This window comes from Mus musculus, chromosome 18 (assembly GCF_000001635.26).
Source record: "Mus musculus strain C57BL/6J chromosome 18, GRCm38.p6 C57BL/6J".
Classification (NCBI taxonomy): Eukaryota; Metazoa; Chordata; class Mammalia; order Rodentia; family Muridae; genus Mus; species Mus musculus.
This window is the reverse complement of record NC_000084.6, coordinates 22,705,096-22,720,478: the sequence shown is the minus strand read 5'-3', so window position 1 is coordinate 22,720,478 and position 15,383 is coordinate 22,705,096. Positions and strand designations below refer to the sequence as shown.

General features: G+C 39.2%; 1 protein-coding gene across 13 annotated transcripts in view; it reads left to right on the top strand.

Annotated features, from left to right (window-relative positions):
- Nol4 (nucleolar protein 4) overlaps positions 1–15,383 on the top strand; it is a 349,489-nt gene that overhangs the window by 322,162 nt on the left and 11,944 nt on the right. For 12 of the 13 annotated variants that reach the window (XM_030250501.1, XM_006525999.3, XM_030250503.1 and 9 more), the window contains one exon: positions 1,323–1,500. In XM_030250501.1, coding sequence (XP_030106361.1) covers positions 1,323–1,500 — 178 coding nt within the window. The remainder of the gene's footprint in view (positions 1–1,322; positions 1,501–15,383) is intronic. The other variant, NM_199024.3, reaches the window with a different exon arrangement.

The following is a 15,383-nucleotide window of genomic DNA, read 5'->3' as shown; positions in this document are numbered from 1 at the left end:
ATACTGATGGTAATAAAAAACTCACTCCTAAAATTTATTAAAATATATTTATAAAAATATTTCTTATTGAAAATGAAAGAAGGCTAGACTGGTGGTAAACGCCTTGCCTTGCTTACAGAAGTTCATCCCCAACATGGAAGAGTGAAGAGAAGGATAAAGTCAGAAGAAATATAAAAATTGTAAAAAGTTAGGAGAATTAAATTATCCGTGTCACATATATTTTAGACTTCATGAACTTATAGCTAAGGAGAAATGCAATCTATTTTGTTATTAAAAATAAAGCATTTATTGCAAACTTAATTTTTAATTCCCTTACATCATTTTTCAGTGGGGTAAAGGTAGTTTCATGGACAATGATGACTGTATAAACACACCTACATGACCTAGGTGTGTGTTAACGTCCTTCAGGCTCCTGTAATGCTGGCAGCAAACTTAGCATAGAGTTAATACACAGTACAATTTTCTGATGTTTTAAACATAAAGGAAAGGGGGAAAGGGGGAGTGGAAGAAACAGGGGAAAAGGAAGAGATGTAAGGAGGGCTCAGGGGGAAGCAGGGAGCGCACAAACTAAGAACACAAAGTCTGTCAAGGTGTTTTCTTGTGTCTCACTGTTATCACTCTCTGTGTATTTTTAGCCTGTTTATTGCGTACTTGTTTTCTATTTACTAAAAGCCACCTTCTCCTGCCCCCAGTTACACTTTTGCAGGAGAGAACTATTAACTACAGATCCTAGGTCCACGTCCCCACTTGTGTACACAATGAAACCCTGCTGCCCCAACCTGACTCCACAGAGGTGGGACCAGCATTGTCCTTCACCATTCTGTCTTTCAGTTCTCAGTTGCCTCTTATGAATGAAACCACACGGCATTGCTTACCAAGTGTCTTTAGGCTTCATCAGCGTTGTAGTACCCGTGAGGTGTCCTGCTTCAAGGGTAAACAGGATTCCACTATGCATTTGTCCTTCGTTTTCTCCGTCCACTCACTTGCCAGTGGTCCTTTGGGTGACTGCCACCTCTTGGTGGTTTTGAAGCAATCTCTATTATTTTAAGTTTAGTTGGAAATTATCATTTTTTTTAAAATGTACAGCTTGCCCACATTGTTACTTTGTTTTATTATATTATTATTATTATATTTTTATGTTATATTATAATATATTATATTATATTATTATTGTTATTATTATCTTTTAGAAAATATACACATAAGCTTAATGTTCACTGTATGGAAGTTCTTAGCCAGAGTGACCATGTGGCTGGCATTGAGAGTGTACAGAGAGAAGCAGTGCAAAAATGTCACAATGATGGGATGCTGTCTTGTTGCAGGATGAAGCTGCTCCTGCTGACAAACAGTGCAAGCCGGAGGCAGCCCAGGCCACCTACTCAACAGCTACTGTTCCAGGCTCCCAGGAGGTATTGTACATCAATGGCAATGGGACCTACAGTTACCATAGTTACCGAGGGCTAGGAGGGCTGCTAAGCCTGGATGACACTTCTAGTAGCGGTGAGTCTTTATCACAGCTTGCATGTTGTGCGTTCACTTGGGGCTGGTACATTTTCTAAACCTGAAAGAAGAAAATGGATAAAGTGTTATAAGCATGAGCCAGTGACAGTGGGGTTAGAACGAGGCTATTTGAAAACACAATGTTTGCCTCCCCTCCTGGGTAGCTCACTCTGTTGCCACAGCTTCTGTGAGCAGCAGCAATATGATGCAATTGAATGATTGCTGTTTTATATTAGAAAGAAATTTCAGGTAGAATAGGAGCAATTCTTTTTCCCAAGTAGTCATTCATTCTGCCCCTGGTGTTGTAAGAGTGATTTGTCAATGGTTTGTCAAGAATCATGCTCTGGTTTCTTAATGTTCACTGGGGTTTGAAAGCTGGAAGATTTGAGGCAATGGGGACTTTATGGAATGCACATTGCTTTCACTGAAGACACATGAACGGAAGCAAATCAGAAGCCATTGTGCCTCCCCAGCCAATAGGTGAACATCAGTAATGCTCTGCCCACAGTAATTGATGCCTAGAGCCGGCTTGTATTTGCTCCTGTTTTAGGAATTTCCTAGAGTTTATGTGTCACAACATCTCAAATGCATCAAATATTTAAATGCTCGCTACAGAATAATTTGTATCTTAAGAAATGTATATATGCAGACAAGTTACTATACCTAGATTGTGAAAAAATCATATTTCCTAATTATACATAAAGTACAGTTATGAATAAATTAATGTTGTACTCTTTGTCTTTTTATATGATAAAATACCCATAAGTATATAGAAAAATGACAAATTGAAAGTTATTACTTATTTATAATGAAAGAAGTAAATCAATACATACATCCTTTAAAATTAAATAGGCAATGCACAATTAATTAAAAAAAAAAGAAGGTATAGTGGGGAAAAAGAGTTAGTCCAGTGATGCTTAACATGCACAGAACCCGAGTTTCTTCTCTCAGTCTTTCCACCTCTTCAGGACGATGCTCTCTAAGCCATACAGGGTGGTGGGAATGTCACATTTGGGGCTGAGTCCTCAGATGTCTCTTTTTCTTTGTATCCCTGCAGCCATGGGTCTCAGTATTCACCAGTGTTGATGGCAGAGAGGGAGAGGGAGAGGGAGAGGGGGAGAGGGGGAGAGGGGGAGAGGGGGAGAGGGGGAGAGGGGGAGAGGGGGAGAGGGGGAGAGGGGGAGAGGGGGAGAGGGAGAGAGGGAGAGAGGGAGAGAGGGAGAGAGGGAGAGAGGGAGAGAGGGAGAGAGAGAGATCTGACCAAGGCTGAGAGTAAACTTGTTCTGTGGCTACAAACACTTGTATATCTTCTCATCTTCTCAATGGCTTGACACTGCTTCTTTTATCATTTAAGACATTGTTTTTTATATTTATTAATGTATCTTCTCTGAATGTTGACTATGCTAAATATTAGTTATTTCTATAATATCTGCAAGAGAAAAAAGTGACTTGGATTTTGTTAGTGGTGCAAATTAAAATAAATAGAAGTGAACAACACTTCAGTATGGGAATGCCCTGTGAAACTAAAACAAAATGAGGTGGCTGGCCTCTATTCCCATACAATCAGAATCATTTCCCTTTGCTCTTAAATATCTAAATGGTTTTGTAGGGCCATACAACTAGAAAATGTGAGGCCTCTTATTTTTAATTAAGAGTCTCAAGACATGAATGACAGAAGAGCAGAACATGGGCTTTGCCTTGCCCACTGTGCTCCCAGACTTCATAATCCATCCTGTATTATGATGTTTGTCTGACTTTGGAAGTTGTTATTAAAAATACAGGGAGATCCTGGTAGGAGAAATGCATTGTATACAAAGACAGAAAAAGAAATAAACTTTTATAGGATTTCAAAGATGTTGGTATTCTTGTAGATGTTGTAGCTGCTGTTGTTTTGAGAAGAAAAGAGACGCCTTTGGATGCTAATCTTTACCAGAAAACATTAGCTGGAAATCCTTTCCTATATTTAAACTAATTCTTCAAAGAAAAAGCAAAGTTGTCTCTCAGATTAAAGCAAAGAAAATGAGTCAAGTCAGACCAAATCAGGCAACCAGCGAATTTTCTTTTGTGTTCCTTTAACTGTTGTCAAAAATAAAAACAAAATCATCTTACACTCCTTCCTTAGCTCCAAGCTGCCTCTGCTTCTTTCATCCGATTTTCCCTCTCTAATGCCATCTGTTGTTCATCCTCAAAGTTTATTACTTAGGACTCCCAGGTGTAGCCATAAACCCTTAGAAAACTCTTGAATTTATTCTGTGAAACATATACAACAACAGTGAATGTACAAACACACGCACACACGCACACACACACACACACACACACACACGCACACATACACACACAGGCATACACACACACATAAACACACACAACACACACACACACACACACACACACACACACACCACATACCACATACCACATACAAAATACCACATACACAGTTTGCTTTCCATTCCTCAGCCATTGGTGATATTCAAAAGCCATGTCAGAATTCTAGAACAGATGTCAAGTATGCAGCTGTATAATTAGCAGGAATGCAACTTGTATAAGTTTATAGTTTAAAGGTGGGTGTGATAATATTATAGTGAGATGTACTTAGTTTGATATTCATTGAACTCCCCACTCCCCCAAGCTTTTACTTTCATAGAATGACACACATACATAAACACACACACACACACACACACCACATACTACATACCACATACAATGACAGAGGCTGAAAGGAGCTGGGCAATACTTTATCAGCAATCTCTCTCTACAGATATCTCTCAGACTTTTTAATAAAAATGTTTCTGCCAGCCACTTATGTCAACCAATGCATCAGAATGAAAGACAGACCTTATGAAGTCTGGGAGCAGAGTGGGCTAGCCCCTAACTTCTGTTCTCTATCATCAGTGGTATATCAAGTTTCATGTTGTGTATCACCCCTTCATATTTGCTTTTTGAAGTCTACAAAATAAGAAGGAGGCATAGGCAATTAGTGGCATGTAGATTTGAGATTTAACTCATATATCCTTACATTTCTGTATGGTAGGATGAAGGCCACTTAAAGACACCATAAAGGATATCTTCCTTGCCTTGTAGAGTTCAGACTGCTGCTGAAAATGCACAGTAGGATTAACCTACTGGTTAACCTACTGTGGTTTGCAACATTATGAAAATGAGATGAATTTCTTTGAGCTAGGCCTTTGGACCTAGTGTAACAATAATAAAACACCTTAAAAAGTAATCTTTACACGTAGATGAAAGCAAATCTCTCCAGAGTAGGACTTCGGCACCCACTCATGGTGGCAGCCAGTGGAAATATTAACTCTGTACAATCAAAGGAGTCAGAATAGCTTTTCATTCTCCAAGAATCTGGAATTCTTTTTACACTGGTGTTGTTTACTCCTGTCTTAGTTTCATCCAATTATTTTTTTTTCAAGTACAGAAAGACTGTTAGGTTGACAATTTCATTTGTTTGGGGACTCCCTCTTTAAGTTACATGAATCCAACCTATTCTGACCTAATGCTTCATTATCTGTTATTCCTTATATAACATATTTGGAGTGATTGAGAAAGAAGCTATATGAATATGCACAAATCTTGAGAGCTAAAAGGAACATAGAAGAAAATTAGCATAGAATTAGATGCCAGCATCATAGCTAGTGGTGGATAACTCTGGCAGTCGAAATTTGAGAATTCTTGGTTTGGGGCTATGTGCATTTGTAAAGTGTGGAGTGCAGCAGTTAGAATAAGGGTTAGATTAAGTGTATGTCTGACTTAGTTTGTCAGAAGTCACAAAATTATCTGGAGAAACCAGAATATTCTGCAAGCTGACAGAAAAACAAACAAACAGAAACAAACAAAACCATACAATATGGACTAGAGGACAAAAGATGTTTCCAGAACTGTCTGAAATCATATTGTAAGGCACATGAACCCTGCAAATTATACCATATCCTAGAACGGAAGTATGTATTTTTAAAGGGAGGTATTTTGACTCGCTTTATATTTAATGTAACATATTTTGGGTTTTCTCTGTTTCAATAAATGTAAGTTTAATGAAAGCTTGCTTACCTTAAGAAACGTGTAGCTCAAAACACATAAATAAGAGCTGTCTCTTGTGGTTTGGGGAGATGAGACAAGGTTTCAGTTCCTAGCCACCCCCATCAGGCAGCTCACAGCCACTTGTCATTTCTGTTCCAGGGCACCCAATGGTCCCCCCTGGATTCTGTGGAAACACTGTGCCCTCACCAGAAATAACAAAATAAATGTTTTTAAGACAGTCTTTGATTTTATTTAAATGTCAAAGCACTTTCAATCCTACCTTCTTCTACTGCTTAATTAGCTCATTGAACACTCTCTTCCCCTAAATAGATATGCTATCTGAGAAAGTGCAGACTCCATCTACCATGATTCCACTCCTCCAAGTAATGTCACTTACATGTCAAGTATCTAAGCACTGGCTTAGTTGGAACTATTATTATTAAATAGAGTTTCTGATGTCAACATTAAAGAGGTACAGAGTCAGTCATTTGTATATTTTGGATGCCAGGTGTGAGTAGTTTATCTGATATGAAAGCAAACAAGGCTGGAGATGCAGGTCTGTATTAGACCACATGCTTAGCATACACGATTCCTTGGGTTTGATCCAGCATAACAAACAACAAAAGGCAGAAGAATGAGTCAAAAGAAAACACAATGGATGGAGGAAGAACGCAGTGGATTCATCGATGTGTAGGTCTATCTGGTTGTAGTAGAGTTTTATAAACTCCTGTTTCATTTTGACTATAATGGCAACTGGGAAATCTGTCCTACATGGGAGACTTCATAGCAGGGAGAGAGCCTGTCTGTGCCCAGTGCCAGAGTGCCCTTCAAAGCTTTCAGTAGCCAACCCACCATTTGTTTAGAGCTGGCAACGGCCTGCACACAGCAATCCAGATTTTCAAATTGGAGTATTATCAAAATGACAGCAGTTACAATTTGTATAAAGAATGTATTCAAATTAAGCAAATGAAAGAAGCAAGAAGTAGCCTGTCTCCTGTCATTATCCCTTCCGTTGACATGGGACATTGTGTCAGGAAGCTCACATCGCATCATCTACAGAAGGCTATTGTGGTTCTCTGCAGTTCCCCATTGGACCCAGAAGCTGAAATTATGTGCAAAAGGTATCATTTGTTTTTGGCTGTTTCCTCTACACACACTCCATGGGGTGCAGACTTTTCACTCTTTTTTTCAACTCTGATAAAAAATAGGCTGATATACAGACCAAAATCTAACAGAATAAAATTGTGGTAATAATGAGCCTTAATAACTAACATTTGTATGGTGATTTCTAGTCTGCCTGAATCTCTGCATTTGGTATCTTCCTCCTTTTGTCGTGACATGAATTTATGGGATTTCCATTTGAAATATTCTCTTGGATAAAGTCTGTCGCTGGATCTAGAACAGGTACCCTTGACCATAGGCCTAACTAGAGCTAGTCAAGGTAGTCATATAAGACTGAAGTCTCCTTTCTTATGTGCACCTTTTGAATCTAGAAACTTAACCCCTCAGCCATTATATCCATTACAGTTTTTATGGAAAATATTCAAAGGAGCCTTTCCATTCACCCACCCCCTAAACACCTCACCAACAGTTTTTCCTCAGTTCACTAAAGCAAGCTCTCACTTACCATAATTGCTAGATTAGTTTGCCCCTAATTTCACCAATTAGCAAAGCTAAGATGGTTTTTAGCATTTATTTTCCTGGATTTCATGGGCATATTTGAGCACCACCACCCCACCCCACCCCCAATGATTAAAGCTTTGAGTTGTCCATGGCCTTGATACCCAGGACAGATGTTCACATCACCTTGGGTCCTTATAGCATTCTTTGCCTCCTGCCTTTCTAGGATATACTTTTAAATTTTCCACCTATTTTTTCCATACTGCAATTTAATTTCCCTTCTCTCTTCTTCCCTTCATGCCTTAAGTGTCCTGTTTTACATGATCATTAACTGTTACTATTTCTTCTGAAATGTCTTTATTATAATCTTTGCCTATGAGCCTCTGATTTTATACCTAATTTTTGACAAGATGGTATGGTCTAGCTATTCCATGAAACCTTAAGTTAATCATGCAAACATGACTTCTTCTTCCCCATATGTTTTATAAGATATGTCTATCTGTTTGGGATAGAAAATAACTTCCCCCGTATATAACTAATGGGCACTGTTAGATACCTTGAAACACCCATGCTACTTCACCAATCACTTTCCAGCTCAGTTTTCTTCCAGTATGTTCCCATAATGCACTATAAAGATTTATTGCATCTCCACCCATTTGCTATGCACACTTTTTCATGGAGAATAAGCATAGCTTGAAGATGTGCAAGATGACTAACTTGTCCCTGGCTTCCATATGGCTAGGGTCAGTAAATAAGATGGTTCCTGTTTGGACTCCGTGGATACTAAATGGATATACACATCATGAATACATATGTAAAAACATTTTCCCAGTGAAACATTGTGCCTCTTGGGACACCTTTTTTTCCTTGTTCTTCTCTTTTTGTATGTGTATGTGTGAGTTGTATGTATGTTGGTGTTTGTTAGGTGATATTTGAACATGGAGGACAGATGACAAGTTAAGGTGCCATTCTCTAGGTTTGGAATTAGTCACTTTTCTGCTGCTGTGACAAGAAACTGTGAGAGAAGGATGTTTTATTTGGGCTTACAGTTCCAAGGGGATAAGAGTCCATCACTATTGAGATAGGAAAGCATGGCGGCAGGCAGGCATGGTGGCTGGAGAGGGAAGCTGATAAGCATACCTTAAAACTGCAAGGAGGAAGAATGAACTAGGAATGGTGCATACCTTTTGAAACCTCAAAGTGACCACAGTAACATGCCACCTCCAGCAAGACTAAACCTACTAAACCCACACAATAGTGCCACTATCTGTGGACCAAGTATTCAAATGCCAAAGGATATGGGGGCATTTCATTCAAACAACCACAGGTTCTATCCACCCTTTTGTTTTTAAAATCATAATTCTCACATTGGCCTGCAACTTAACAAGTAGAAAGTAGGCTGGGTTTGGTGACTATCAAACCCCAGGGATTCATCTGTCCCTACCATCCAAGCACTTAGATTATACTCACAGTCTACCACACCTGGAAACTTTTATGTACGCTCTGGGGATCTCATGCTGTAAGGCAAGCATTTTCCTACTCTGTGCCATGTGCTCTACTCTGACAATACCTTATTAATTCCTGAGCCCCCTTTTTTTAATACCCTGAAGATTATAATATTGAAGAAAGAGAAACATTCCACTTCAAATATTGGACAGAAATATTTTGGAATGTCTGAGTTCTACTTTAAAACACCATTGACTTTTAAGCCTATGGTTCAGAGGGGAAAACTGACTATTGTAACCATTCAGGGACCTAGGAGGTGCTCACTTGGCTTTATCTTATACTTTGAATAAATCATGATAGCTTGGAAGTCACATGTAAAGAGTAATGTCGATGGATGGGGAAGGGCCTTCACCTCTTGCTTCACACCAGCTGAATGTTCCTGCTGTGTGAGAACTGCATGAAATCTATCACAAAAAGCTCTATAGATAATACTGATTTTATAGAGTGGTGTCTGAAAGTGATTCAGAAAAGCTACATAATCCCCCACAGTGAGTTGGTAGGTTTCTACATAATGGGAAGATGTTCATGATAACATGTTATATGAAAAGGGTGACTTATCTGATCAAATTGGAGTCTGAGTAATTGGGAGTCTGCGGTTATTATAACTCAGAGAATTTCTGGTGGAGTTGTCAAAGCATAGTGGACTTTTTAAAGCAGGGGAGGTAGTTCAGTGAGTAAATGTCTGCTGGGAAAGCATGAAGATCTGAGTTTGAAGACTCAGCACTCATATCAAACACCAGAATGCCTGTAGCCCCAGCAATAGGAAAGCAGAGATAAGGGAATTCCTGGAACTAGCAGCTCGGCTGCTCAATCAGTAACGAAGAACTACAGGTTCAGTGAGAAACCACACCATAGACAAAAATGACAAAGATTCAACTTGTGGCATCAGTATTTACACACTTCCATACACATATTAATTTTATTTATTTATTGTGTTTATGGTTATTTGCTCATCATGTATGTCTGTATACTAAAAGTATATCTGGTGTCCATGGAGGCTAGAAGTAGATCATTTGAGACTGGAGATACAGTGGTTGTGACCACCATGTGAGTACTAACAGCAAAAGCCTGGTCTTCTAGAAGAGTAGCTAGTGCTCTTAACTAATAAGGCATCACTCTAGTCTCCTAGTTTTATATTTTTAACTTGTTATTTTATTTATTTTGCTTCTTCAGGACAATCTTTAGTGGCATAGAGAGCTCTACAGGCAATTGTGTATTTAAGGTTGACTTCTGGTGTTTTTCCTTCAACTGATCTCCATATTTTTTTAAGGCAAGGTATTTCACGAAACAAGAACAGATTTGGCAAGAATGGTTGAAGGTATCCTCCTACCTCTGTATACTCTTCGCTAAGAGCAGCAGCCCTGGTCTTTCTGTCTGTAGTGCCCAAAAGCTAGCATACAGTTGTGTCCATAAGCCCCATTCAACTGGCTACATTTAGTAAGCTCATTTCTCTAATATGCTCTTTTGATTATTTAATTAAAGCATTGCATTTTTCTGCTCTAATCTACTCAGGTTGTTAGATTTTCTTTCTTTCGAATATAGTTTTATCTAGATCGATGGGATCCAATGTGACAGGCACTTGCCATTGGTGGCTATTAAATTGATATGCACTAATTAAAATACATTTTAAACTTTAGGTCATCCACCATAATAGAAGCCATTTCAACTGTCTAGTAACCAAAACTGCTATGAAGCCAGTGTAGAGTATGTGTAGAGTATGTGTACCACACAGAGGACTGTGTAACTATCACCGGGTTCCTAGCAAAAGTGCTAACTCACAGACTTAGATTGACACTGACCGGTTTTATTTTTGTGGAAATCATTTTCCTGCATTGATAACAGCAAACATTCTGCCTTTGATGGCTTAATTCTTTTCTCAATGAATTAAGTGAGTTTGGTCTACAAGATACCATAAAAACTCCGTTTTGGAGACTGGGAAGATGACTCAATGGGTAAGATGCCTGCTGGTGCAAGCACAAGTATGTGAGTTCAAATCCCCAAAACTCCATGGTGTATGTCTGGAACCGTAGTTCTGGTGGGAGGGTATACGAGGTAGGGGAATCCCTGACACTCAATAGCCAAGCATTCTTGCCATTCTATGAACATCTTGTTTAGTTAAAGACCTTGTTTAAAAAACTATGAAGAGCAGATCAATGGAAAACACCAGAAGTCAACATTACATACACAAGTCTGCAGAAACATGTACATATGGACCAGCATACATGGACCTGTCTTAACAAATGCACACAACACCATGCACACAGATGAAAGAAAGAAAGAAAGAAAGAAAGAAAGAAAGAAAGAAAGAAAGAAAGAGAAAAGAAAAGAGAGAAAGAGAGAAAGAAAGGAAAGAAAGAAAGAAAAAAGGGAGAAAGAAAGAAAGAGAGAGAGAGAGAAAGAAAGAAAGAAAGAAAGAAAGAAAGAAAGAAAGTGAGAAAGAAATTTGTCGTTCTAGCTCAAGTTACTTGACTTTTAAGTAAATTCCTCTTCCTAATTCCAAATGGAGCTAATTCCTAATGTAACAGAGGTGTTTAAAAACCTTTTTATTTTTGTAAACTGGAGTTACTTCAAAACTAGAAAACTAAATACAAGAGACATTAGAACATTTCAGCCGTGACCGAATTTGATTTACTGTTTATCTGAAGGATGTCTGACTCAGTATTTGAGACTTAACCAGGCTTCTTCTTCCTTTTTTGTTTTTAAGATTCATTTATTTTATATATGTGAGTGCACTGTCAGTGTCTTCAGACACACACAGGAGGGCATCGGATCCCTCCCATTACAAATGGTTGTGAGCCACCATGTGGTTGCTGGGACTTGAACTCAGAACCTCTGAAGACACAGTCAGTGCTCTTAACCACTGAGCCATCTCTCCAGCCTCCTAAGCACATTCGTGACACTTCAGTCCATCTCCTTTCCAGCTTTCCCTTGTGGGGCAATATAAGCACTGGGAATTTAGTTGAGTCAGTGAATTATTCAGATACTTTTGTATTGAGGCAGCTAGGGATTTGGAGAGATGGTGCTTATCTTGATATTTTAATGACTGAACATGATACTAGTAATTTGCTAGAAAAATAAAAGAAGCCGGGCGTGGTGGCGCATGCCTTTAGTCCCAGCACTCGGGAGGCAAAGGCAGGCGGATTTCTGAGTTCGAGGCCAGCCTGGTCTACAGAGTGAGTTCCAGGACAGCCAGGGCTACACAGAGAAACCCTGTCTCGAAAAACTAAGAAAAAAAAAAAAAAAAAAAAGAAAATAAATTATGTGACTTATCTGCAGAGTCCAAGAAGCATCTTTCAAATTAACAGTGAGTTTTCACGGTTTTTACTAAATTCCTAGATCGGAGATCCCTGGGACAGATTTTTGACAGGGGAGGTGAGGGACCTGGGCTTTTCTCAGCTATCCAGCTTATATAATTGGGTTTACAGTTCAAGGCTGAGCAGCCTCTTTCCTCAGAGCCTGGTATTTACTACTGTACAATAAACTATGTTTTATGTGCTCTTAATGTTCCCTTGAGAATTCTGTGCCATGCCCTGCAGGGGAGGGATGGAAGAAGACCCCCCCCCCCAGCACTCTGGAGCTGCTTTCTTGAGCCTGCTGATGAACTTTAGAAGGGCTTTTTGGGTGACATGAGATCATTAAGCTTGGTGTGGGCTGTTTTCCTTGCACAATGCCCTTTGAATGTTGACACATCCTCTAAGGACTTTAATTTCACCACTGGCACTCCAAGAGAAGTTCTCGGGGAATGGAGTGGGGAGTTCAGCATGCTCTTGTACTCTAGGGACTCAATACTCTGGAGGATACTTGATCTTCTACATCCTCCATTCCTAGCTTGGATACAGGTAGACATCCGAGTGCAGGCCAGAGGCCACTAACTTCCTCTCACTAGAGATCTTTGTCTTCTTAAATCACCCCAAGATGGTTGAACACAAGTGCTTCCTTTTCTCTCATGTTAAAATTTTCCATGCAGATGTTCCTTTTTCTTATTTCATTCAAGTCACATGGTAATTTTAAATTGAGTCTCGACTGGTGAATAGAAGGCTATCCTGAAAGCCCTATCCATCTGTGCACAGTGACCAGAACTGGTAGAAACACGGCTCTGTACTCAGAATCTCTCTACTCTACAAAGCTTGCTCTCCTATTTGCATTGGCCACTCACTCAAACTCAGAACTGATCAAAAATTTAAGTGTGTGAAGAGCTGGAGAGATGCATCAGTGGCAAAGAACACTTGTTGCTTTTTCAGAGGACCCAGGCTCCATCACTAGTACCCACGTGATGGCTCACAACCTTTAGTAATCTTAGTTCCAGCTGATTCAGTGCTGCCTTCTGAACTCCACAGTCACCAGGTATGTACATGCATATGCAGACAAAACATTCATAGGCATAAAATAAGATAAATGAAGTCTTTTTAAAAAGTCTAGCAGTACAGTAGTCTTTATTGCCCTTTATTTGTTCCATACATATATAAGGTGAATATAAAGCTTATGGAATCCTGTGCCTATGTTATACTATAGAAAATGATTACAAAGATAGATATATATTATATAAATCTTCTTCTAAAAATAACAGCCATGAATAAAGTTTGTCCAAAGGGTGTGGCAACACATCCTATGTTTGTGTTCAAAGCAGTCATGTTACTCCTTTGTAATAGTATCCTTCTCGCCAATACCCTGTTCCACCAGGATTTACTCCCATGATTTTTCTATTTCTTATAAAATATTAATTGGCTTTCTAAGCCATCTAATAACAAAGGTGAAAAACTGGGGAATGGGCATTATCCTTAATGGAGATCCATCCACTCTGTCTTCAGTCATATGCTGGGAAGTGCTTTGTATAGGTCTGTAAAAACAATTCTGTTTCACTTTCAAGTCTCTTGATGTTTGATGAAGGAAAGTGAATATTTGATAAAGCAATCAGGGAGAGAAAGCAAGCATACACACTCTAGCTCCAAAAACCGCTCCTTAAAATTTTATGTGTCATCAATTTTTACAAAGTTTACTCTTGAACCATATTGACAAATAGGGTAAAGGGGCTCGGGGCTGGGAAGATGGATAAGTGTGTAGAGCATGTAAAATCCCAGCATTCCTACAACAAAACAGAGAGGAAAATCCCAGAAAGATGATGGGACAATTAGCCTCACATGCACAACTTCCACATGACACCTTGTCTCAAACAAGACAGAAGGCAAGTACCCACACCTAATGCTGTCCTCAGAACTCCACACAAGCTTCCACCACAAACACACAAAATAAGAAGCGTATTCAGCATAAGTGCCCTACTCCACGTGATCCCTGTTTCTTTCATCATAGTTTTGATCATTGCAGATAGAAAAGGAATCTTCTTTTTGGGTGTACAGGAAAGCAGCCAAGCTCACTGGTCTTCATTTTGGTTTGATGATTAACTTAAGGATAGTCTATGTACTAGACTCTCATGCTCTCTCCTTTCACAAAGTTAATGCCCTACTTTTCCTTTTCAACCTAAATCATTTGAATTTGAAAATAACAGCAACAACAAAAATGGTCCAGAAGTAGCTGCCTGCTTTATGTCTACTTCAAAGGCAACCAGAGTTACTGTGACTGGAGTATGTCCTATGCATCATTTCAGTATTACCTTAAACTTTGATTTATGAACACTTTCCAAGTCTCCCTTGACAAAAAGTAAAATATAAAATTATTTCTGAAGGTTGTAAAAACAGATGGGTCACACTAACAATTTCATGTTACTTTGCCCTATACATATATAACATGAAAACTCAGAGGATCCTAAGAATATGATACAATAAATAAAATGACATACATGACTGTCACCTCCATCTAGTGCGTTTTGACAAAGATTGAAACCACTTGAATAAAAATTATGTGTCCTATGTAACCATACATTTGTGTGTCTCCCTGCTCTCATGTAAACAATCCACAAGGGCAGTTGGAGCAGATACCAGGAACAGGGGGTATGGAATCTCTGTGAATATGTATGTTGAATAAACTGCACTGGGACCCACAGTTAAGTAGGCAGATCAACTTTACTTGGGGTTATTGAAGGCTTATAAAGTTTGGGGAGACTGAGGGTTGGGACATCCAGCATGGGCAAAGGTCACTGGCTGGTGGCTCAGAGTAACTGGAGTGCCTCATTAGCATGGGGAAGCATTTCAGGAATCTCAGATGTTAACTCAACAGGTTTTCTCAGGGGAAAGGAAAATGGTCTTATAAAGGAATCGAGGCTATATGACATTCCTTAGGTAGAAGTGAGTATGGGGGCTAGAATTCCCCCAGACAAGGTCAGAGAAGAAGACCCACTAAAGAAAGGAGTCTACCACATTGCTCCTAGCCCAGAGGCTATCTGGTCATGGTGGACTTTGACTTTAGTTAGCAGAGTTTTCCCACAGATGTTATTGATGGTGATGTGAATATTGGTAAGGTGGCAAAAGAAAAACAAATGTAATTTTATGTTTTAAAATAGCCAGGAAGGGCTGTGTAGATGTTTGAGTCCTTAAGAGTTCACTTGAGGGGACTGAGAGTTGGTTCTTAGAACCCACATGAGGTGTCTCATAATTACCTGTAACTCCAGTGTTAGGGATCATGCCCTCCTCTAGCCCCCACAAGTGCTTACAACTCATGTGTGCATGCTCATACATAAACACATGCATGGACACAAAATTAAACAAAATCAGGTAGTAATTCTAATATGTAATACTACATACCTTGAAATTTCAACTAAAATACTTTCT